Source organism: Callorhinus ursinus, unplaced genomic scaffold (genome assembly GCF_003265705.2).
Source record: "Callorhinus ursinus isolate GAN/ISIS: 27379988/994484 unplaced genomic scaffold, GSC_fseal_2.0 scaffold4, whole genome shotgun sequence".
NCBI classification, from domain to species: Eukaryota; Metazoa; Chordata; class Mammalia; order Carnivora; family Otariidae; genus Callorhinus; species Callorhinus ursinus.
Window position 1 is genome coordinate 98798980 of NW_027397066.1, and position 25263 is coordinate 98824242.

Here is a 25263-nt window from a genome sequence, read left to right on the forward strand (position 1 = left end):
AAACCCAGAGATGTAGGAATGAGACCTGGAGGCAAAGGATTTGTTCTGAAGACAGGGAAACTGCTGAGTGCCGGAGGCCAGGGCCAAAATACTGGTTCGAGGGTAACTAGATGCCAACATTGTGGTGTGTATCTAATTAATGAATCTGTGATGGTAACCATACACATTGTTTTTAACTATGAAATCATTTTAGATTCTAGGCCAGAAAGAAAACTATTTAGAAAATAACTCCCTTTTTACTTTTATTTAACATAAAACAATTTCAAATGGAAAAGGAATTATCTTTTGGGGTTATATTTTTATTTTCCCTTCCAAAAACATAAGACTGTAAATTCTTATGTTTTGGTGCTTACAAAGACAGAATATATACATGGTCTTATACTTGGAGGCCAGCTATATATATATACAACCAAATTTCTTGTGAGTTAAGTAATGACATGTTACTTAGTAAGCTGTTATTTAATAACATGGCTACCTCTGATAGGGATATTGTTAAATATGCTTTAGAAAAAGGTTAGCACGTTTTCTTTCTTTGAAACTGAACAGGATATTAAAATGAAAGTTTTATATTTTTATTTTTATTTACTTTAAAAATTTTTTTTAAAGATTTTATTTATTTATTTGACAGAGACACAGCGAGAGAGGGAACACAAGCAGGGGAAGAAGCAGGGAGCCCGATGCGGGGCTCGATCCCAGGACCTGAGCCGAAGGCAGACGCTTAAAGACTGAGCCACCCAGGCGCCCCTGTATTTTTAAATGAGGCACAGAGATAGCAAATCCCAAGGAAAGTACAGATGTTTCTACTACCACACAATATATAATTCCTGGAAAGTCTCCATTCTGAAACACTACACACTAAAAATAACATGGTTTGTAGGGCAAATAGTGTTGGGGCAGATTACACAGAACCCGTGCAACTTTATAACCAGAGCGTAAAGCAGACTGAAGATTCGTGCATCTGGAGGTAACCTGGACAGTTCAGGCTGGCCAGTCTGGAGGCCCTTCGAGAATAGTCAAGACACACAAAACAAGGGAGTGGAAATGCTGGTTTGTGGGGGCCCAGAGACAACGCGGATGGGACTGGATCACTGAGACGGCGGGGCTGCTTAGGCGGGCACCGAGGGAAGAGCAACCTCCTCGGACCCTAGAGCGAGCAGTCCAAAGCAAGGGAGCACACCTCAGGTGCAAGTGACCATTTTCCACATTCTTGCAATAGGACAGAAAGGGTGTGTGAGCAAAAGCCAAGGGGAGGGATTTTTTTCTCTTGCTGAAGGTCAAAATTCAACTCCCATAATTTTGGTACCTTACCCGAGAATGTGTGTAGGAAATACAATTGTACACTTATGCTAATGTCATTCAAGCACCAAGCACACATGAACTAATTCATATTAAACAATCACATGCTTTAGCAATCTGTATGAGAATTTATACTGAGGTTACTGAATGAGGTTACTGAACTGGTTGTATAACTCTTTTTTATAAAAAGATTATTATTTATTTATTTGACAGAGAGAGATAGTGAAAGCAGGAACACAAGCAGGGCGAGCAGGAGAGGGAGAAGCAGGCTTCCCGCTGAGCAGGGAGACCCATGCGAGGCTCGACTGGGATCATGACCTGAGCCGCAGGCAGACGCTCAACGGCTGAGCCACCCAGGCGCGCCTGGTTGTATAACTCTCAACCCCTCACCCCACACTGAGATGTTTAGGGAGAGGTGAGATCCTGTTCCCTGTCATCTCAAGTAAGAGAGGAACATGAAGTCCCTACATGTGTCTCCTGTAGTGTAGGGGGGTGGGAGGGGCCACAGTGGTCTCGTGTCTAATATCTGTCTGGAAAATCTAAAAGGCAAGACCCAGGCTAACTAGCCACTCTGACTTTGGCAGCAAAGGAGAGGTTACTACTTGCATTCTCTGAGTTTTGGAGGCGTGGGGTTGATTTCTGCCCTGTCCTTTTCAAGAGGACCTCAAAGAAGGCTAAAGTACCTTAGCAGCAAGGAGCTCAAAGTGAGCAATCCGATTTTCAGGAGCTGAGGAAGGAGCCATAAATAAAGCAGACAGAGATGATCATTCACATTAAAGAAACATCTGGTAGAAAAACCCCACAATGAGGGAGCTTGGGAGGGATCATGAACTTACCCACAAGAAAATAATTTGGTTTAAACACCTACCAGGCCCAAAGAGTGAGACACTCCTAACAGCACCAGTCTGTTGAGAATGTTCTTGCCTGTTTTCTTACCCACTTCCCCTTCCTACTCTCCAAGTCCGGAAGGGTAGGAAACTACATGGGGGTTTAGGAATGAGGAAGGAGTTAGAAAAAACACAAGGTAGGGATGAAAGAAGCCAACCAGAGCAGAAAGGGGAGAACCTGAAACTTTAAACCAAGTCCAGAATCTGGACTATTACACAGGACTGGACATTTTGGTTTCTAAATTGAGACCTGTATACTATATTTTGGGACTTAAGGTAATTAGAAGGCTTTTACTTAAAAAGAATGACCAGAAAATGGGGTGCCTGGGTCGTTCAGTCTGTTGAGTGTCCGACTCTTGATTTTGGCTCAGGTAACGAACTCGGGGTCATGGGATCAAGCCCTGCATTGGGCTAGCGCTAGACATGGAGTCTGCTTAAGATTCTCTCTCCCTGGGACGCCTGGGTGACTCAGTTGGGTAGTATCTGCCTTTGGCTCAGGTCATGATGCTGGAGTCTCAGGATCGAGCCCCACATCGGGCTCCGTGCTCGGTGGGGAGTCTGCTTCTCCCTCTCCCCATACCCCTGCTCTCTTTCTCTCTCTCTCAAATAAATAAATAAAATCTCAAAAAAAAAAGATTCTCTCTCCCTCTACCCCCCCCACATGTGCATGTGCTCTCTCTCTCTCTAAAAAAAAAAAAAAAAAATGAAAGAAAGAAGAGTGACCAGACAAGTTATAGGCCTCCCAAGTTTTGTTTTAGGGCTCAGAGAAAAACTCGTCCCAGCAAGCAAGCATAAAAAGATGGAGGTAAAATTGCTTTAAGATTATATACCATGCATTGTGCCTCTTCCACATAATAGTTACAACTTTCACTTTTTTCTTACATAAAGGTAATACATGCATATAGCAGATAGTGTGAATAATGAACAAATCAAAATGAGAACATAAAAAGTATTAACAATTTAACTATACAAAGACAACCTTTGTTAACGTTTTGGTGTACATTATTCTACTTCCCTTCACATAAATTTGTCTAGCGTAGCATATCATATGCTTTTTTACACTGATAAATATTCATTTAACCGAACTGTTGAATAGCTCTATTCCTTAACGCAACAGTTTGTGAGTGGCCAGAAGATTCGATAAAAAGAGGAACAGGCATGGTTTTGTGAAAGCAAACCTTTGAAAGAGCTGTATAAGCCACTTCGTTTGACAAGAAAAAAAGGAAAATTAACTGCGAGCCATAAAATACTAGTTTTGTTTGTTTCTAGTTTGCAAAAACCAAATAGAGGTGAGGAACCAGATACCCTTTATCAGGCAACATTTAGACAGTCTTGGTTGTCTAGAGAAGCGAGGCTGGGAAGATTTTAAATGTTCTGGCTTTGCCTTCCTTACCCAAAAAGGAATAAAGCATGCTCAAGAATTTATGGTGCTGGGAATAAATCCAAAACTTAAAAATAAAACTGAATTTATAAAGCTTTCTTTTAAAATCCCACAACCATAAAGTAGGTACTTACTGGACTATTAAGAATCATCAGGCACTGGTCAAAATGATGATGCTCCATGATTGAATGGCAGTAGAGTTGAGCAAGTGGGTGTTCACTTCTGAAAAATATTTTGTTGAAGAGAGGAAAACAGTTTAAAAATTACCCATTTCCCCCACATATCAGTTTTTTTCCTGTCTTCTTAATGCTAGTTAATGAAAAAAGAGGCTACTGCACAAAATTAACCAAACTAATAATTTTCTCTTCTTTGGCTGAGGAAAACAGTGAGTTAATCTCTGGGGAAGACAGAGTCAAGTTGTTTTCAAATACCAGTGTAACTGGTACCAGTTCAAAGTATGAACGATTTCACTGGTTTTAATATTGATAAAAGAGTAGAAGGAATGAGGACAAAGGACTAATTCCTCTAAACATGAAAAAAAATCTCTGAAGTACTTGTAACCATTATATTTTTCAATTTCAAAACTGCAATTAATTTAAAATCCGAAACAAATGTCGAGCCAGTCTTTCCTCTGAAATAAGGCTGAAGGTGAGTGTAGTCACACGTGCCTACATCCTCAAAAAGACTGGACTGAGATGGACTGATCAGGCGCGAGTGCTGAAAGGCACAGAAAAGGGGTATAGTCGGTGCACATCCCCCTTCGAAGGGAGGAAGCAGACAGCTGAGTCAGAACAAGTGCCCCATGTGGAATCCAAGTTATTTCAGTGTAGGATATCCCACAAGCTTGTTAATTTGAACTTGGGGAAAATGGTAGAGACCATTTGGCTGCGTGAAAGGAAGGATACTCTACTCAGTTCATTATATGTAACAGGGCAGTCACAAATCAAGTTCTAAAGCATGACAAGCACGGTCCTCCGCCTCATCTTCTCATGACCCTTCACGTGTGAATATGAAGCACCATTTTCACTATTTTTTTCTTTAAAGAAAAAGTTAGAGTTCCTGCAAGTCTCTGTTTCTCAAATTTACGAATTGTAAAGTACAACACAAGTGTTTGTTAATACAGTTGACTTATTATTTCTTTATACTACTATATGAATCGATAATTTACGTCTTTACTTTGAAGAGAGAGAAGCTGCCCCAAACTAAAGGAATGGAACACAGGAAGAAACTGAGTAGAGTAAGAGATGCTTAAGGGAAAACAGAAACAATAAAAGGGAAATAAAGGTAAGAAAATTGGGAATCTCATCTATTCCTGTTTAATCTCCCACTGATACTGCTGGTCCCCAAACCTCCATTTTTTTGTGCTGTTGTAACTTTTCCCAAGTTAACTCCTGCCTGTCTTCTTTGCTCCTTCCATGTTTAGTGAGTTGTATGATGGACCAGATACTGTGCTTATCATTGGACAATGGGAAGACAATGGATGGAGTAAAATGAGAAGATTTTTTAAAAAAAAAAGATAAATTTGCTGGAATCAAAACTGGAGACTACTGGAAGTTAGTTAGGAGACCGCTGGGAAGATAGTAGTCCCAGTTCTGGTAACGTCGGTGCGAGACAGCCCGGAGTCGGGTGACGGAATCCCGCCTATCGAGAAGCAGTTATTCAAAAACTATTTAGGAGGTAGGAGTTGGCAATGAATCCCGAGGTGGGGACCCAGCAGGGATATTCCTGGGGGGAAAGTATGCATGCCAAGTGTATGCCCTGTCTTATACCAACAGAGGAAAAATGGGAGAGAATGATTAGGGATGGGAGGTGAAGGAGAGAAGATGTCTAGTTGAGTGTTGGATCTGTTGATTTTAAGGTGCCCGAGGTCCACCAAGTGTTTAATATAAATATCTGTACTCGGGTCTGGGCTGGAGATGCAGGCTTGGAACACATCAACTGTACACGGTACTAATCCACGCCACGGGTAGTTGAGGCGCTGCTGAGTACTGGAGGGCCCAGGGCAAACAGCATGATGGCCTCCCTCTGCCTTCTGCCTTCTAGTCTACATTCTCTACTTTGGCCAGTGCCTTTTCTCACCATTCGGACTAGCTATGCTAAGGTCAACTTCAACATGACAATTGCAGCCTTCCCCATTCCCTTCACTTCTAGAGTATCTGTTTATTTTCATTTACGCAAGAAATTCAAGGACATATGATATTAGTTTAATGTCCATTTTGTTCTGCCAGTCGTTAGCCGTTTATATGTCTATTACCTTGTTAGACTGTAAACCTCCTGAGCTTGGTAGGATCTGTTTTCCCTAATGATAATAATTACCATTTCCTGAGAGCCTCAAACATGTCAGGTGCTGTGATAAGTAGTTTATATTTAATCTTTATTTAATATGGGACATTTCCATTCTCCAAAATCAAAATCCTCAGCCCACCTCTGACTCCAGCGGACTGATGCAGCGTTGAGTTTCCTGTGCGATTTAACAGACTCCCTGCAGGGGTCAATTAGAAGGTGCTTTGCCCCTCACCGGCCTAGTTAGAAGCTGGCCCAGAAATGCGATTAGGCAGACGCAACACGAATATGCCTAAAATGTCGAGCACACTTTACATTTTTAGACAATGCAGAAAGGACTGTTTCATATTAGAAAAACTTCTCGGGCTGTGGGATAGATGAATGCAAATTACGTGTGTTTGCCTTTACTTATGTTCTAAAAATATGGATTTATGAATCAATAAAAGGGTGATAAATGCCCCAAGTTTCCTGTTTACAAAAATACTCGTGGACACCAATGTATTCTACATTCCGTTGCTTTTTACTCTTTCAAACACAAGGCTGTGTTGCTTCTTTCTATGACATCCTGTCCGAGGGACCCGTGTAGGTCACTACTGCCATCGAATTTTATGCCCACACTGAAGTCAGCGAGCAGTACGGATGGGACACCCTCCTGCATTTTCCTCTTGTCCTGCAGTTGTCTGTCCATCTCTGAGAGTGGTGTCAGGATGCCAGTGCCCAAATCAGAATGACGTTCTAGAAATAGAAAGCCTCAGAAATCAATAGAAAATGTAAGCTCTGGGAGAAAAACAATGCTTGCTGCCCTAGGATTCCTTTTTACAGACTCTTAACAACCGTCCTTGATCCTGCTTCTCACCCACGCAAATGGCTCTGGGCTCAGATCTCTTAACTAGTCTTCTTCATAAGCCACGTCAACCCCACTGAATTCTTTCTCTCCAAAGCATCACTGCTGTATTCGAGCAGCTGGGGGTTATTTTACCTTCGTGTTCTCCGTGATCACATTAGATGCCACAGATGTTCAAGCTGATGATGCATTTGACCTCTGACCCTAGTTCTCTGACAGCCTTGACCCTACTGATAGTCTCTTTTCCCGTCAGCAATACATACACCTTTCTTTGTTCCGCAGCTGCTAGGTGCTGCTAGAAGCAGTATTTTTGCTGCTGCCTGCTCCATGTCCCACCATGGCACAAAGCAAGATCATGAATTCCTATATGTCCTTAATAGTATCCCCCTTTGAAAATGCCAAAACCAAGGTGCCTGGGTGGCTCAGTTGGTTAAGCATCTGCCTTTGGCTCGGGTCATGATCTTAGGGTCCTGGGATCGAGTCCCGCGTTGGGCTCCTTGCTCAGCAGGGAGCCTGCTTCTCTCTCTGCCTCTGGCCCTCCCCCTGCTTGTGCGCGTGCACTCTTGCTCTCTCTCTCACTCTCTTTCTCTCAAATAAACAAAATCTTTAAAAAAAAAGGAAAGAAAATGCTAAAAACTGGAGAGCATTTACTCTGTGCTGGGTACTGTTCCAAGTCCTTTACATTTATTTATACTCCTTAATCCTTGTTAAAACAAAACAAAGCAAAACAAACTGCAAGGGAGATGCTGTCATTGTTCCATTGAACAGAGAAGGAAATAGAGAGAGGATGTTAAATGACTCGCTCAAGATCAAATGGAGTCGGTATTTGCTTGTGCACCCAGGTATCTGGCTCAAGTTGGTCCTTAGCCACTGTAACCATCATAGCCCCTGAGGGGTGGTCTAAGGATTAACTGAACTCATATATAGATATAAAGTACTAAAAAGAGTTCCCAGTGCCACATGGTTGAGAGCCATATTAAGTGTTCACTTCTATTCTTCTTCTTCTTCTTCTTCTTCTTCTTCTTATTATTATTAGCTAGTGACATTAGGACTCCTTGAACATGCACTTCTTGCATATTGAGAGACTCCAGCCTCTCAAGCCCTCCATCCTAATCGGGAATGATCTCATTCCTGGTTAATATAGACTCTATCCAGTTGAACTTCACAAACTGTGATTCCTGTGCTGTCTCTCCTGCCCTGTTGAGGCCCTTAGAGCCTGCTGCCCACCTACTGTCACCGTGCCAGGCCAGGACTCCAGCTCATTGCTGTTCTAGTAAGCGGGGAAGACCAGGGTACAGACCCAGGAGAGAGACGTGGTCTGATTATGGTTACCAGAAAATTCTTTTATTCTGATTTTATGGGAACTTGAAAAAAAAAACATTCCTTTAATCATTTTACTTCTTCTAAGTACCATCGTATTTATTGTTTTCTCCTCATTGCCAACACTCCTCTCCCTTCTGTCTTTCTTGTCCCTTCCTCTCTAAGTACACACACACACACACACACACACACACACACACACACACACACTTCCCAGTTCCTCCATTTTTGTCAATGGCTCCATCGCTGTTTCAGTTTCTTGGGCCACGAGACATGATTTCCCCCTTCCTTCATGCATATAAGCATCAGTTTAATATTAAATGGAAAAACATTTCTCCCTCCATCTCTTCCTCTCTGTAGCCAGTGTGTGATGGTCACCATGTACGTGGCTGTTCTAACAGCTCCCTAGCTGAACTCTGTGCTTCTAATTATTACCCACTGCACCTTGTATTTGACTTTCAGTCTTTCCTTCCTCAACAAGGTCTTTATTACCCACTGCAGTGGCTCCTCGTTTCTTCACTCTACCACATCTCAAGCTTGCTGATTAGTTTTATAGCTCTCCCTCCAAGGGGGTTCTACCTCTACTTCTTCACCCTCTTACTCTCCGTCCCGAGTCAGTGAGCCTTTGGATTCTGCACGGGCCAGCCAGCCATCGTTGGTCCGTGAGAATGCCCACCCACCTCAGACGGTTTCTGGGCTATCCTCATTCTCTCGCCTCTCCAAATCTTACCCACTTCTTAGGATCCACTTTGTCCGTTAACAGTGGAGTCTTGACCCATCTCCTTTGCCAAACACTTACAGTCCACATTACTAAACAACTCAGGACTTACTGGGTATTTTCTTATATTGGTCACCAAATGTTTCATGAGACTATGAAAATTACTTAATAACAGGAACCACATTGTATACTCTATAGCTCTCTTTCTGCCTAACAAAGTGCCAGGCCCTAGTAATTGCCCATTAGCTGGCTGCCTAAAATGTAGGACACTTTCATTCTATTCTTTTATAAAATACCAAACTTGAATCTAACCAAATAAATGCATCCATGACAGTCTTCTTATATTGACTGCAGGCCTAATGCAAGAGGTTTCTCAACATGAGCCGAGAGTCACACTGTGCTTTCTCTAGTGGATGTCTGTGACATTTTGTCCCCATTACTGCCTGTTTTTAAAATAATATTTTAATATCTATCTGAAACCACTCTTTGTTTTACCCACCCAAATGGGAGAAGAAAGCACAACAGTGAACTCTCTCTCTAAATATTTCACTGGCACACTTGCAGTACTCCTCATAATGACAGTTTTCCTAATCAAGGAAGCCGTCAAAGGACCAAATAATGGATCAAAACATGGTTTCCTATACATCTTACTTCAAATTAATTTTCTGAAAAGGTGTTCAAGAAGAACGACTGATAGAAGTTCAGTTTCTAACTTTGCTACCACAGGAGGGCTTTCATCTTTTTGATATATTAGTTTCATTTCTGTGCCTTCTCTGATTGTGATGGTTTTCTTCACATAGTGTTTGAATACAGATGAGGTTGGACACTGTATACCTTTTTACAAGTTAGCTCTTTATACAGGAATGTGTATGGTACTCTTATTCCCCCAAGAGTTCCCTGGTTAAGAAAATCCTCCTGAAGTATCACTTATTTACCACTAAGGAAAGAAAAAAAAAAGAAACATCCCTGGAAAATTCTTGGTTTCCTCTACTCAAACCACAGAGATGTAGGAAGAAATAAAAATCTCTGAAACTCCTTTAACTTTTTTCTTAAAGTTACTCTTACTCGGTGGAAGTCTGCTTTGTGGTGTGTGTGAAGGCAAGATTCTGCAGTCTATGAATTTTTCCCAGGACTTTTTTTTTTTTTTTGAAGAGAAGATGACGTTTCTCCAGATGTTTTTCCGGGTAATTATTTTTAAATAAACAAAGGAAAAATAGCTGAGTGTTTTTTTTTTTTTTCACTCTAAAGCAGGGCAACATGGCATCTTGGAGCCAACCATGCACTAATAATGTATGTTCAGCTTTGAGGTATGGAGGCAACATAGCACTGCCGGCTTGGGTGTTTTGGCTGCCCTCGACCGCGCTAAACATCTTTTCATGTCGTTGTTCCCTTTCATAATTACTCCTGTGTCAATGTGAGGCTCAGGAGCACGATCGTGTGGCAGAGCACAGAGGACAAAGGACATGGCATCCAGTCCATTCTCCAAAACGTTTCCTCTTTAAGTTCAGATCTTAAAGAGGAAAGAGCCAGTCTCTGACACTCGGGCAAGAGCTCGCTACCTTTTCCCATCAGAGGTCAGCAGAGGACATGGTGGCCGCATCACTACAATTCTTGTTACATGAAGTTTTCCATTTATTTAGATAAAGGGAATGTGGTTCGAGAGCTCTCTGAAATTCCCTCAAGATATCAGACATCGGGAATTTCCTTAAGAGGTCTACCCATTAGCTGCATCACTTGATTACCTAAAAAAAATGCTCAGTAGTAAGAGATTTTGCCATTAAGATGTAGGCTTTTCAACTATGTTGCTACAAGTAAATAAAAACGTCCCAGTGGCTCAAAATCTGACGAAAAGTGATGTCACCTTTATCACCTCATTTGTCATTGCAAATGTCACTTAAGGATGGCCCGGGAGGGAGCCTGAAACACTTGTCTTGAGTTGGTATCTGCTCTGAAAATCAGCCACAAAGTAGGCTTCTGATGTTGAGGGGACTATCACTAGCATCTGCTGCGAAGACTTAACACTGAAATATGCACCACGCATTCCATCTGGTATTGATCCATGTTCTCTCTTGAAACGGACATCAGCCCTATGAGGGAGGTAATAAGCTATTGTTTTCATTTTGCAGATCAGGAAATTGAAGCACAGAGAAATAAGCTCCTTTGCCCAAGGTCACACGGGAACCGTGTGGCAAAGGTAGGGTTTGCATCCTGCTGACTGCAGGCCCCAACTTGCAAACACTGCGCTACACTGTCTTCACTAAGACCAAAAGCCTCCTTCCACTTCGTGCTCATTAAGTACTCAGGATCGAGCTAAGCACTTTTCAAATATTATCTTCTCTACTTCAGGGTAAAATTCTATCTTTTTTGAAATAGTCTTAATATATTGTTTTCTAATGAAGCTCTTAAGCTGGGTAGACATAAACTAAAGCAAAACTCTTGGTAATTATCTTGTGAAATAAGATTCTCAACACAAAGATTTTTTTGAACTTCAGGCCAGAAATGTTACCAATGTAATACTGGATTTGGATTTTTTTTTTCCCATTTCCCTTAAGTAAAACCAGAGTATGTTATGGGGCCTCAATCAATTGAAATCTGGTACCATCAAATTTTGCTGCTTTTACTTTAAAAAAGACAGCCCTAGGGGCGCCTGGGTGGCTCAGTCGGTTAAGCGTCTGCCTTCAGCTCAAGTCATGATCTCAGGGTCCTGGGATCAAGCCCTGAGTTGGGTTCCCTGCTCAGCAGGGAGTCTGCTCCTCCCTCTCCCTCTGCCCCTCCCCACCGTTCCGTGCTCTCTCTCTTGCACGCTCCCGCTCGCTTGCTCTCTCTCCCAAATAAATAAATAAAATCTTAAAAAAATAAGTAAAAAAAATAAAATTAAAAAAAAAAGCGCTAGAATTTAAAAGAAACTTTTCTTCTTTAGCTGGGGAAAAGGCGCCTTACCGCTGTATGTAAGAGTTATTCACACCACGGTGGTCCAAGTCGTGGCTCAGAGCAGCAATCAGCAGGGCGAGTATCTCCAGGTCAGTCAACTTGCTCTGCATGACCAAAGACGTCAGTGGAAAGAAGGAGAAAGACAATTTGGTAAAGTTCGTTATTCTACCTCTTTTCACCGACCATGTGTTTGTTTTTACGAGTGCTTTTCACATGTGCTTCTTTATGGTTAGAAAGGACCCATGGGAGAATCCTTTCTGCAGGGCATCAGTGGTACTTTGTCTTCAGAAGGGAATGATTATGATAAATGTCATTTATCAACAGAAAAAGTTGAAGTGCCTCAAATAATCCATAATCTGTCCACCTACAGCAAATAGCATTAACTCTTCATTATCTACATATATGGGGAATCATCAAAATAAACTTTAACCAATTGTTGTCTCTCTGACTTCCAGTTGCCTGCAGATTCTGCTCCCCTCACTCTCTGCTGGTAGTTGCTAGATCCTTCAGGAACAGAGACAATGTGAATATTAAGCAAAACAATACATAAAAAAGAGGATTAGAAATGAAAATCTGGCTTTAAAAAGTTGCACAATATGTTCCAAAGCCAAACAGAGGTTATTTTTGTAATATCTGCCATTTGTATTATTTATCCCGCTGGTCTCCTTCATCAGTAAGAAAACAAGTTGAAATCATTATCAGCTCCACTCTGCTGGAAACTCAACATTCTACATCGTATGTTTATAACATCAGACAAAAATCATCATTTTGTTATTCTTCATAAAAAGCAAGGATAGTCTTCAGCAGTATAATCCTGATGACATTTCCACAGCCCAAAATAAGTTGATCTTATTTTTTATAAATGTTTGCTATGGCAGGGAAATACTACTATGGTATTTCATATGGCCTCTTGGACAACAACCCCTTCTTTTAGCTCTAGCCAGTTAAAATGTGCTCCCTATGGAAATAGAGACAGAGAATAACATTTTTAGAATTTACTTTTTTTTTAAAAAAAAAAAGAGCATGGAAGCTCTGAATTAAAAACAGTTATATGATGGATGCCTGGAATCACTTACCTAGAATAACTAGTAGATTCCCACTGAAGTTAGAATCTAAGGACAGAGTTATGGATAAAATCTGGCCTGGAAAGGAACGAATTACTTGAACGTTTTCTGCATTGATCTTCCTTGTACACAGTCTCTGGTCAATGTATATGATATTAAAACCATTTCCATGAAATACTACTTATAAAATTTAACTGAGTGCTCCAGAGAAAATGCGATAGAGAACCCCAGACTTATCTATGAAGCCACCTGAGTGGTTTTCGAGGAATTCTACTATGGAGCAAGTTGGATGGGAACAGGAGGAATTTGATACTTTTTCTTATACTGTAGAAATTTCCTCCAGAGGAAGTATTTGCCCAAAGACTATTAAATTTAACATGAAGTTATTTTAAGGATTTTTAAAAATATGCCATATATATTACACATGAAGGAAAATTAATAACTAAGTATTTTGCCATGCTAGTCTTCAATTAACAAGATGTCATTTATTTTGTAAGTGGCAACAAATATTAATCTAATCATCCATTAGTGCACATTACACAAAAAAACCTGAAAGAATATGCTGTAAATTTTACTACCAAAGCAAGAAGAGGTCTTAAATATAAAAACAGCTCTAAAAAGTACCTGAATCTTGCCTGCTTTTAGAGCAGCAAACATGCACTGAGCTGTATTAAAGGCGTGTCTCCAATTATGATAAGCAACATTCTTCCGATAATTCTTCTTAACACTTAAAATCCACCTGCAAAGAACCTTTAGGAAAAAAAGCGTAAGTAGTAACAATACTTGCTAACATTTAGCCCATATTTACTATGTTCCAGGAACTGTACAAAGTCTTTACCTCTAACCCTCAGGACTCTAGGGGAGACACTACTACTCTGATAATTTTACAGATGAGGAAATGGACATTCAGAGTGGCAACTCTCCCAAGGTCACGTTTCTCGTAAAGGAAGGGGCTAAAATTCAAACTTGAGCAGCTGGACTTCAGAGCCCACCATGTTCACCACCATGCTAACTAAATGAGATGTAAAAGGCAAGAGAGCCTTAAGGAAGGTATTTTTGGCATGGGGTAGGGAGGGCACTGACTAGCTTTTTAAAAGATATTGTGTCCATGTGCCATCAATTAGGAGAATCCAGTCAACTATGTATGGATTCACTTTTAGAAAGTCATGGAAATAGCCGCTCTCAACTTCTTCTCATGCTCCCACTTTTTGGTTCTGCAAGGGTATAGGGTACAAGGCTGAGCGGGTGGGTTGGGCACTGAGATACAGAGCAAGTGGCCAAGCACAGAATGGAGCTCCCAAGTCCTGAGGCAATCAGCAGGTCTTTTGTCCCTTTTAAACTACGCTTAAGTATTCAGGCAGAGTTACTGCTTGGTTACCAAGAAGTAATTTTTTAAAAATATATATGCAAAATAAAGCCCTGGGGTCCCTATGAAAAAGATTTATTTTAAAAGATGGGAAAAAAAAGGAGACAGACTTCAGAAAATCTCAAAAGCTGGGTTTAATTCAACTTCTAAGGAGTGTATTCAATAAAGTCCCCAGAGACTCATGGGCTCTAAGCATAGTTATTTTTTGTTTGTGTTAGCATCAGAGTCTCCCTCTCTTTAATTCTGAATGATTTACTATACTTTGGAGGATCTGTAAAAATAAATATGTGCTTCTTCTTACGTATATCACTGGAGATACTTCAAACACAAACAGCATCGCCCTGGGGTATGGAAAAAGTACCAGGGAAAAGAATGTTGCTCTAACAATATTCAACACAGAATGACTGGCTGCAGAAGTAGGCCAAAAACAAGGTTTCTTCTTTGTTGGTAGAAATTGCTTATATAGGATTTGGTAGAAAATCAGTGCTTTCATAACCCTCCTTTTCTTTTCAGGTCTTTTTGTTCCTGTTCTATAACACAGTTCACAGGGAATTCTGATAACAAGCAACCCGAATGTCCCTTAGCTCTTGCATCTCCAAGTCACCATATTTAGCAGAGGATTTCTGTGTGCCTAAGACTGACATGTGTTAATCCCAAGTGCAGTGCAGTTTCTTTCACCATAACCATTTCTGAACAAAATCAGCTGGAGAGCTGATAGTTTCATCTTACTGGCAGAATTTAAGTAAGAGCTCTAAACTTGCTTGGATATGCTTATATGTTTATAACTATCAAGTGTTAGAGAAAATTATCGGTGATGAATTAAAGAATCAAGGAAAATAAGCAGGAAAACCCAAAATTTAACCTATGGATATATCTCTTTACTAATCATAAATCTGTAGATATAATTAAATGTGCACATATATCATATAATGTTAAATAGTGACCAAAATGACTCCATGAAATATTAATTCCTGAAGGACTATTCTATTATGCTTCTAATAAGATGGGCCTAAGAGAACTGGGTAATCCAATGCATACATTAGTTAGGAACTAGATTTAAGTACAGTTTTGGATTATATTATCAGGATAATCTTTTAAAAACTTTTTTTTTTTTTTTAGTATAGTTAACACATAATGTTACATTAGTTTCAGGTGCACAACATAGTGATTCAACTTCTCTATATATCATGCCTTGCTCACCACAATTTTAACTACTATCTGTCACCATACAAGCTTATTACAGTATCGATTATATTCTCTATGCTGTGCCTTTTATTTCTGTGACTTATTCATTCCATAAGTGGAAGCCTGTATCTCCCATTCTTCTTCACCCATCTTGCCCATTCCCCCAACCCCCTCCTCTCTGGTAACCATCAGTTTGTTCCGTGTATTTAAAGGTCTATCAGGATGTTAACAGCACTTAGGAAAATTACAGTCAGATCTGCTCAGTGCTTGGTGGATATGCCTGGCATGTTCAAATCTGCAATACAGTCTTTTGTATGGGACTACTGAATAATTAGGTACATTGTGGATGACTCTAGGGAGCATGCTCAATACACTGATCAGTCTCCAACAATGACAAAGGCTTCCTATGTCCTGAGTGGCAGACTCAAGATGCTCTGGGAGAAAGAGAAGAGCCAGAAAACAGTTCAGTTTCTGCCCTCAAGAATCTCAATCAGGAGTGAAAATAATAAAAGTACACATATAAAAGAAATAAAATCGAGACCACAAATTGTCAACAGTATTCCAAGTGGTATGAAGTCAAAACTAGGGTTGAGTCAGGCTCTGAGGACGAGAAAAGTGTGCTGTGGCAAGTAGTGGAGCAGCCTTGCAAGTGGGGCCGTCCATTCAGGAGATGAATGACATGTGAAAGACAGAAGGTGAAGATACGCACAGCACATGCAGATTTGTTCAAGTAGAGTCAAGAGTCTGTTTCATAGGTCAGCAAGAGCAATGGTTGCCATGTTTGTAGGACAGTAACTCAAGATTTGGAAGCCAAGAAGAGACATGAAGATTTGACAGATCTTTCAGTAGGAAAGATTCTTTGTCGGGGAAGCTTCATGATGCTAACATCCTCTCCAGCAATAACATTTTAAAAATTTTATCACCCTAAAATTATACTGACAACAATATCTCAAATAAACACGACAGGAGAGTCACCAGGGCAGGAAGGCCAATCAGAATGACTGTGGTATTCAAGTTGATGTTGGCCGGAATCAGAATAGTAGTTATTCAAACAGAAAAGGAGAGTAAATGAACAAGACATTAAAGAAAAATACCTGCCTAATGAACAAAAATTCAAGAAAAGGGAAGAATAAAGATTGCTAAAGAAATTTTGAGTGACTGGGGCACCTGGGTGGCTCAGTCGGTTAAGTGTCTGCCTTTGGCTCAGGTCATGAGCCTCAAGTCTGGCTCCTGCTCAGCGGGGAGTCTGCTTCTCCCTCTCCTCTGCCCCTCCCCCAGCTTGTATGTGCACGTGCGCTCTCTTAAATAAGTAAAATATTTAAAAAAAAATTCTGAATGACTACCATCATATCTAACACTCACATGCTATCTGAAAACTTATAGGTTTTTAAGAAATAAGAAATAAATCAAGTTTTAAAAACTTCATAAATAGGTATAAGGATCAGATTCCTTTGTCCTGGCTGGGCTCTTTCAACAGAACATTACTAGTTTAACGTATGGGAAATCTCAGAATGGAAAGGGATTTGAAATGCTGTCTTGCTTTTTAAGGTCATGCAACCAGCAAGAAGCTGAACTGAGTTTCACATTGAGAACTGGCTCTAAATGAGGTCTTTAGTCCATTAATAGAAAAACCTTTTAAAAATGAGCCTTATAACCTACAGTAGAGAAACATGATAGGGTGATACAATAAGGAGCAAAACGTCATAGGAGATAGGGGTATACCTATATCCACATGTGTACATACAGTCATATCAATGCGTGTGTCATTCTTACAAGACTCCCACTGGGGAAGTCATAACTGATTGTGAAATGGAGAATTTGAGAGATGAATCGCTTAAGGAAATAAGAGCTAATGACTAATAGAGCTATAACTTAAAACCCATGATCTTCCTACTCTTCTCACGCTATCTGAATTTCAAAGAGGGCCAGTAATAACCAGAGAAGCCTTCTTGAGAGCTTCTTGAAATAATCAAGTAACATGATGTCCTTTAATCAACATGGCTCTAAGAAGAGTGAAGTATTATTAGAGTCCATAGACAGTCGTTCTTTGTTTTCACCCAAGAGTCATATAAACTTTGGCTGTATTTAAGAAAGAATACCCCAAGAATACCATCAATGGCACTGTATTAACCTAGCTATATTAGCCCTTCCTTTTCGTTCCTAACTGGAAGGCTTTTGAGAGCAGGGACAACTCTTCGCTGAAATGAAGGCTTAGCATGGTGCCTGGTATACTGTATGTATTAATAAAGTTTCATTTTATGAATTTGTGGATTGCTAAATAGTAGAGGCCTCCAAGGTATTTAAATTTCTAGACAGGAAATCTGTAAAAGAAGACTAGAAATTTGATTGACCAGAAAAAAATTAACTCTAAAGGCAAATTACTACATTTTTTCCCCCAAACAATCCTTTCTCTTCTCCCTTATTCTTTGATGCTATACATAGCTATTCCCTGGTATCTCCAGACGGGTATTAGAAGATACTGATCGAAGCCCTGCTGTTTTCTGAGAGGTGAATAAGGTAATCAACAGGGGTTAAAATCAGTTTTCATCTCCCCCCGCCATATGGGTAACCCCTGTTCAAACCACAAGCTTGGCCTCACATCAAGTGCCTGTACTCCCTCATTTCCAAAGGAGTTCACTTTGTTTTGGTCCTTCTCAGTACTGTGTTATCATAACCTCTGAGATCGGATCAAGTTACTTCCGTGTTTACAACTCCTCAGTGACTCACCATTGTTTTCAGGATAAAATCCAAATTCTTCTGAATAGCCTACAGGGTTATATCCGATTTGCTTACCTTCCTCTCCAAGTTGCTTCCCTTACCACCCTCCCTCTGCCAGGGCTCTGCAGTCCCAGCCCCACTCTCTCATCCTGCCTTTGCACACACCCTGCTCCCACTGTTGGGAGTACTCTCCCCTGTTCTTCAACTTGGTGCTTGGCAAATAGTAAGAACCCAACAAATGTCTTTTTAGGGTTGATCATTTTTCTTTAAAAATCTCAGGTAGGCATTAGGTGACAGTAATATCGATTAATTCTCACACACACACACACACACACACACACACACACACCCTCTCTCCTTCTCTCCTCCAAAGGACAGGACTGTATTCCTACCTCATGTTTCATCTGGAAGTTCTGCACAAGGTTGAGGTCAGTGAACATCCGAATTGTGCACAGTGCCGTTTCTAGGTCAGACAGCTCAAAGTCACTGAAGCTGAAGTCAGTAATTTTAAGCGTCTGAGCAGATGGTACCACAGCAGCCTTAGGTAAAGAGAGAAGAACAAAATGAGGTAGAGCTGTGAATTTTATATAGCAGCAGTGATTCACAAAGTTTTCTCACTTTACTACAGGGAAATAGCACATCATGTTTCTTTTTAATGTGCGCCCTAGAAATCTCTTGATAAAGGAGCTACTTCTGGTTTTGTTTTTTGTTTTTTTTTTTTAATGAGTCACTTGGGGGGTAACTAATATGGTTCCGGGTAGGTTAGGTGGAGGAGAGATGGTGGCTGCCCGGAGATTGTACCTAGAGCAGTCAGCAGAACGAAGGACTCCAGGGATCTGGCCCCTGATACCTCCCCAGTCTTAGTCATTCAACAGGTATTTATTGAGTAATTATTCTGGACCTGTCCCAGTACTATGGGCTGGGGATCAAGCGGTGAGCAGGATAGTGATAATGTTCTAACTATTTTCTGCTTAATTGGCAAGACAATCTCATTAAGCAGATACTCTAGCTCTATTTTTCAGGTACAGAAGCATAAGCACAAAGAGGCTAGCTGCCTTGCCCAGAGTAGCCCAGCTGGTTAATCTAGGCAGACTATCCTATTTTCAGATTTGACACAATCTCTACTGTGGAGATGAACAGAACGCACTTCACCCAAGCCTGATAGTGAGACTCACCTAGGGTGCCCGTTAAAAAAAACTCAGTGATTCTGATTCAGTAAATCTGAGATGGGTCTTGAGAAGCCAGTTTTGTTTTCTGGAGGGGAATCTGTCTTTTAATTAATATCCCTGGTTTTGATAATCATTTAATTGTAGTAAATAATTGCAATTTCTTCAAATATACCTTGCTCCCTTTCGTCACTGTTCATTTGTACCTCCTACAAAGCACCTACTCTCTTTAATAGATGGACTCCTTTAAGGCACAGCTCACCTCCAAAGAAAGGTTAAATGCCCTTCAGTGTGGACCCCACCTTGGGAATATCTGTTTAATTACAGGAAGTTCACTGTAATGTAATTTCCTGTTTATCTGTCTCCTAAGTCCCCGGGGATCTATAGGCAGGACTGTATCTTACACATCCCTGTACCCATCGTGGCTACAGCTTTGAAAACTGTTAACATGAACATTTATTAAATGAGTGAGAGGGGAAAATCCTATTCCCTTCACCTAATATAAGTCCTAAGTTCCAGTTTTAAGCTCCCAAAACCACCAAGAAGGATGAAGCCCATGAACCTGAGTTGGAAAACTAGCAGACTTGGCAAGAGCATTCCAATCTGTTAGACTGTTTAAAAATTGCGAGATTTTAACAACAACAACAACAACAAAGAAGGATTTCTGGCTTCTGAGAAATCAGGCCACTCTGAGCCCCAATTCTCATCAAGCAAGACCAGCTGAGGCCAAGGTGCCTGGCTCCCTCGGACTGCGCAGGGCTTTCAGGCTTCTCTCTTAGATTTCCTGCCCGGGGGCCGTGGGGGGGCGGTGGGCATCAGAACTTGCAGGAACCCCCACCCCCCCACCCCCTTGACCGTTTTCCTTGCCAGCCCTTCAGCTGCTTTAGCCAGATTGGGCTGCAATTCACCTGATGAAAAGAGGTTTTAACTTGGTGCCAGGCAGAGGGAAAACAAATTAGGAAATCTGAACCCGGCTCCTTCCCTTTAATGTCTTTTCCTTGACTCCCTCCAAACCCCTTAATTTTCCTAGAAACGTCTAGGATATCACTACTCTGCTTTACCTCCATCATTTCCGAAGCAAAAAGGCCAAAGGAATAAAATCTGATGGAGCAATCCACTGGCTCCCCCTACCAATCTTGGGGCGCTTGCCCATTCTCCTGCTCTCTTGACTTCCCATTGTACTTAAATATATCGGACACATTTAAACTTTAATTTGATGTCACCCTCTTCATAGTCCAGACTAAGACTCTTTTCCCAAGCCCAGCGGGCACGAGGAAATAGGCATTCTGTTAAGACAGTTCCACAGGCTACTGCGTGGGCTGGAACAGGGGCAGAGAGGAGGACTGGACTTGTTTAGATAAGGGGCTCCATTGCTTACAGTGGCCTCCGACAGCAGGGAGGGCAGCAGTCAACTGCGGTGCAAGCCCCCAGTGCAGAGGGGGGAATGAGCCCACCTTGTAACTCAAAGCAGACTGCAGCTGCTTCCCTGACGCAGGCTGCACTCTACCAGACAACAGATGCTTTTTTTTCCCTTAGGGCATCGTTATTCTTACAGAAATTTTCTTTCTTTCCTTCCACAAAGGATATTCTAGATGCTAAGGGATGGGATAATGACGGCCAACAGCTTGTGCCTCTCTCCTTGGACACTCAAATCCCCAACCTCTCTACGGAGGGAAGACAGTCTTTTCTTGTGTGTGTTCGGTCACCCCACACCGCAACATAGCCTTTTGGAGCTGACCCCGTGGGGACGGGCAAACGTTTTCCTTCCGAACCTCGTGCTCAGTGATACAGAGGTTCAGAATTCTCACTTTACAAAATCTTTAAAAATATGTTATTTCTGGGGCGCCTTGGTGGCTCAGTTGGTTACGCGTCTGCCTTCGGCTCAGGTCATGATCCCAGGGTCCTGGGATCGAGTCCCGCATCCGGCTCCCTGCTCAGCGGAAAGGCTGCTTCTCCCTCTCCCACTGCCCCTGCTTGTGTTCCTGGTCTCGCTATCTCTCTCTCCATCAAATAAATAAATAAAATCCTAAAAAAAAAAAAAGATTTTGTAAAGCGATAAGGTGCTATAAATGTGTATGTGTACTATGGTTGAATAATCCAATTCAACTCTGCTATCATCGAATCCCACAGAACACTGCTTATTCCTCCACAAGAGAGCATAATGCCTCTGAGTCCTCAGGCAACAGCGATTAAATATTTTATCGCTTAATTCAAATATAGTTAAGCTCTTCTATAGTTGGGAGTTTAATTTGTGTCTCATTAACCAAATATGGAATGCCAAAAGTACATGAAGCTCAATGGGTTAAAGATTCAATCTGGCAAACAGGTCAGTAGTATAATCTCATTTTTCTTCTGAGTTCTGTAATTGGATCTGCCACTTAAACTAATGAAGAAACTAGTTTAGCTTCCAGGACACTTTAGAGGAAATTCTTCATCTAAGGCACCTTTTTATGACCCTTTATTTCTAATGCTTTGGCCCATTTTCACCGTTTTTGCAAAATTTTTTAAAAAACACAACTGACCCCGTTGTGACCCAAGTGAAGCACATGGTTAAAAAGGTATGTTTGCAGGGCGCCTGGGTGGCTCAGTCCTTTAAGTGGACGACTCGACTTTGGCTCAGGTCGTGATCTCAAGGTCATGAGATCAAGCCCCATGTTGGGCTCCAACCTCAGCGAGGAATCTGCTTGTCCTTGTCCCTCTCCCTCCCACTCAGCCCCTCCCGCCGCTCTCTCTCTCAAATAAATAAAATCTTAAAAAAAAAAAAGGTATGTTTGCTATTAAGGGTTCTAGTCCCATTGTTCCACTGACTTTATTCACCCTCGACAAGGCATCCAACCTCTCTATTTTCTCCCCTGTAAAATGAGGGGGTTGGGTTAGAGTGTCTCCGAGGCTTAATATTCTGAACATATAGTATATTTATCTCTCTGGCCACAGGACTCCAGGATCTCTTATTGGCTTCTCACTTTGGAACAAAATACCACCCTGTAGGTAGCATCTGATTCTTACCAGTGACTTTCCTATACAGGGCTCAGTCTCTGTCTGGGACCCTCTCCTCAGTGAAGGGAAATGGATGGGTGCCCCTCAGATGTTAGGTTATGTTGTATTTTTCAAGCTTGATTCCACGTTCATGTCACTGTCAGGCTTCCTCACACATGAGAGAAGGGATATTCCATAACTCTTGGCTAAACAGGGGACCACAGCCTCTGCGTGCGTGTAGCGGAGGATTAGACTGGGTATGTGGTAGCATCTCTACTTACTGCATCAATGCTCTAAATGAAAATTTGCGTTTCCTGAAATTGCCATTTGTATTTTTGTGGGGGAGGCTCTGGGAGGAGCTCGGTACTTTTGTCGTTTGTGTTTTAGGTTAATTATTACTCTTTCTCACTTCCAGGCCTCTTTAACCGTTTTTCTTCTGCCTAGAATGCATCCCCCCAAGTTTTCATATAGCTAGTTCTTCTCTCATCTTTCCCAGCTGCACCAGGGAAACATTCACCAGTGTATCCCTTTGGTAGATACTATAGCAAGGCTCCATTAGTATCTATTTCAACCTTTTGCTGGTGACCCTTCATTTTTTGATGAGTCTAGAAAGCTCAAAAGTGTATTTCTTTGACTCCCTCGCAGCTAGGGTTCTGGATTGATTTTGGTTTCTTCAGTGAGGGACAAGCATACTTCATTTTACCGCACTTTGCAGATGCTTTGCATTGTTTTTTTAACCAATGGAAGATTTATGGTAACTGCATCAAGAAGTCTATCAGCACCATTTTTCCAAAAGCATTTGCTCACTTTGTGTCTCTATGTCACATATATTAAACTTTTTCATTATTATTATATTTGCTGTGGTGATCTGTGATAAGGGATCTTTGATGTTACTACTGTAACTATTTTGGGGCACCACACACTGTGTCCACATAAGACAGTAAACTTAAACGGTAAATGTTGTGTGTGTTCTGCAGCTCCACCGACCCACTGTTCCACCATCTCTCCCTCTCCTCGGGCCTCCCTATTCCCGGAGACACAACAATATTGAAGTCAGGCCAATCAATAGTCCTGCAATGGCATCTAAGTGTTCAAATGAAGGAAGAGTTGTACATCTCTCACTTTAAATCAAAAGGTAGAAATGATGGAGCTTAGTGAGAAAGGCATGTCGAAAGCCAAGGTCGGCCAAAAGCCAGGCCTCGTGCTCTAGTTAGCCAAGTTGTGAATGCAAAGGAGAAGTCCTTAGAAGGAAATTAAAAGTGCTACTCCAGTGGACACACAAATGATAAGAAAGTGAAACGGCCTTCTTGCTGATATGGAGAAAGTTTCCGTGGTCTGGATAGAAGATCAAACCAGCCACAACATTCCCTTCAGCCAAAACCTAATCCAGAGCAAGGCCCTAACTCTCTTCAATTCTCTGAGGGCTGAGAGAAGTGAGGAAGCTGCAGAAAAGTCTGAAGTTGGCAGAGGTTGTTGATTCATGAGGTTTAAAGGAAAGAAGCGATCTCCACGACATAAAAGTCCAAGGTGAAACAGCAAGTGCTGACATAGATGCTGCAGCAAGTTCTCCAGAAGATCTAGCTCAGGTAATTCATGAAGGTGGCTACACCAAACTATAGATTTTCAATGTAGATGAAGCACATCCTATTGGAAGAAGATGCCATGTAGGAATTTCTGAGCTAGAGAGAAGGCATTTGCAAATATCTTCTTCCATTCACTAGGTTGCCTTTTTGTTTTGGTTTCCTTTGCTATGTAAAACCTTCCTTGTTTGATATAGTCTCATTTGCTTATTTTTGCTTTTGTTGCCCTTGCCTGAAGAGACAGATCCAAAAAAATATCACTTAAGACTGATGTCAAAGTGTTTATTGCCTATGTTTTCTTCTAAGAATTTTATGGTTTCCACTATTACATTTAAGTCTTTGATCCACTTTGAGTTTATTTTTGTACATGGTGTATGAAAGTGGTCCAGTTTCATTCTTTCCCATGTATCTGTCCAGTTTTCTCAACACCATTTATTGAAGAGACTGTCTTTTCGCCCTGGTATATTCTTACCACCTTTGTTGAAGATTAATTGACCATATAAGCACGGGTTTATTTCTGGGCTCTCTATTCAGCTGCATTGGTCTATGTGTCTGTTTTGTGCTAGTACCATAGTGTTTTGATTACTTAGCCTTGTAGTATAGTTTGAAAACAGGGAGTGTGATTCCTCCAGCTTTGTTCTTCCTTCTCAAGACTGCTTTGGTTATTTGGGGTCTTTTGCGGTCCCAGGCAAATTGTAGTATTAGTTGTTCGAGTTCTGTGAAAAATGGCCTTGGTATTTTGATAGGGATTGCATTGAATCCTCAAATTGCTTTGGGTACGATGGACATTTTAAAAATATTAATCCTTCTAATCCATAAGCACAGGTAGATTTTGCCATTGGTGTCTTCACTTTCTTTCATCAGTGTTTTACAGTTTTCAGAGAACAAATCTTTTATGCTTTTGGTTAAATTTATTCCTAGGTATTTATTCTTTATGATGTAATTGTAAATGGGATTATCTTCTTAATTTCTCTTTCTAGTAGTTTGTTATTAATGTACAGAAATGCCACAGATTTCTGTACATTAATTTTGTATCCTGTGACTTACTGAATTCATTTATTAGTTTTTTGATGGAGTTTTTTAGACTTTTCTATATACAGTACCATGTCATCTGCAAATAGTGGGTTGTACTTTTTCCTTTCCATTTGGATGCCTTTTATTTATTTTTCTTGCTTGATTCTGCAGCTAGGTCTTAGAATACTATGTTTAATACAAATGGCATGAGTGGGCATCCTTGTCTTATTCTTAATTTTAGAGAAAAACTTTTCAGCTTTTCCATACTGAGTATAATGTTTCCTATGGGTTTGTTACATATGGCTTTTATTATGTTGAGGTATGTTCCTTCTCTACTCACTTCGTTGAGAGTTTTTATCATAAGTGCATGTTAAATTTTGTTAAGTGCTTTTTTTCACATCTATTGAGATGATCACATGATTTTTACCATTCATTTTATTAATGTGGTGTATCACATTGATTGATTCACAGATATTGAACCATTCTTACATCTCTGGAATAATCCCACTTGATAATGGTGATCCTTTTAATGTA

At 40.9% G+C, this 25263-nt stretch overlaps 1 protein-coding gene across 10 annotated transcripts in view; it reads right to left on the reverse strand.

Moving 5' to 3' along the window:
• The window catches only part of PDE5A (phosphodiesterase 5A), a 139775-nt gene that overhangs the window by 18002 nt on the left and 96510 nt on the right, over positions 1–25263 (reverse strand). For all 10 annotated transcript variants that reach the window (XR_012378019.1, XR_012378018.1, XR_012378017.1 and 7 more), the window contains 4 exons: positions 18386–18532; positions 13349–13474; positions 11670–11764; positions 3699–3786 (listed from right to left, as the gene is read on the reverse strand). Coding sequence is in view for 6 of the 10 variants with exons in the window: in XM_073892193.1 (XP_073748294.1) it covers positions 3699–3786; positions 11670–11764; positions 13349–13474; positions 18386–18532 (456 nt within the window). In the remaining 4 variants the exon portion in view is untranslated. The remainder of the gene's footprint in view (positions 1–3698; positions 3787–11669; positions 11765–13348; positions 13475–18385; positions 18533–25263) is intronic.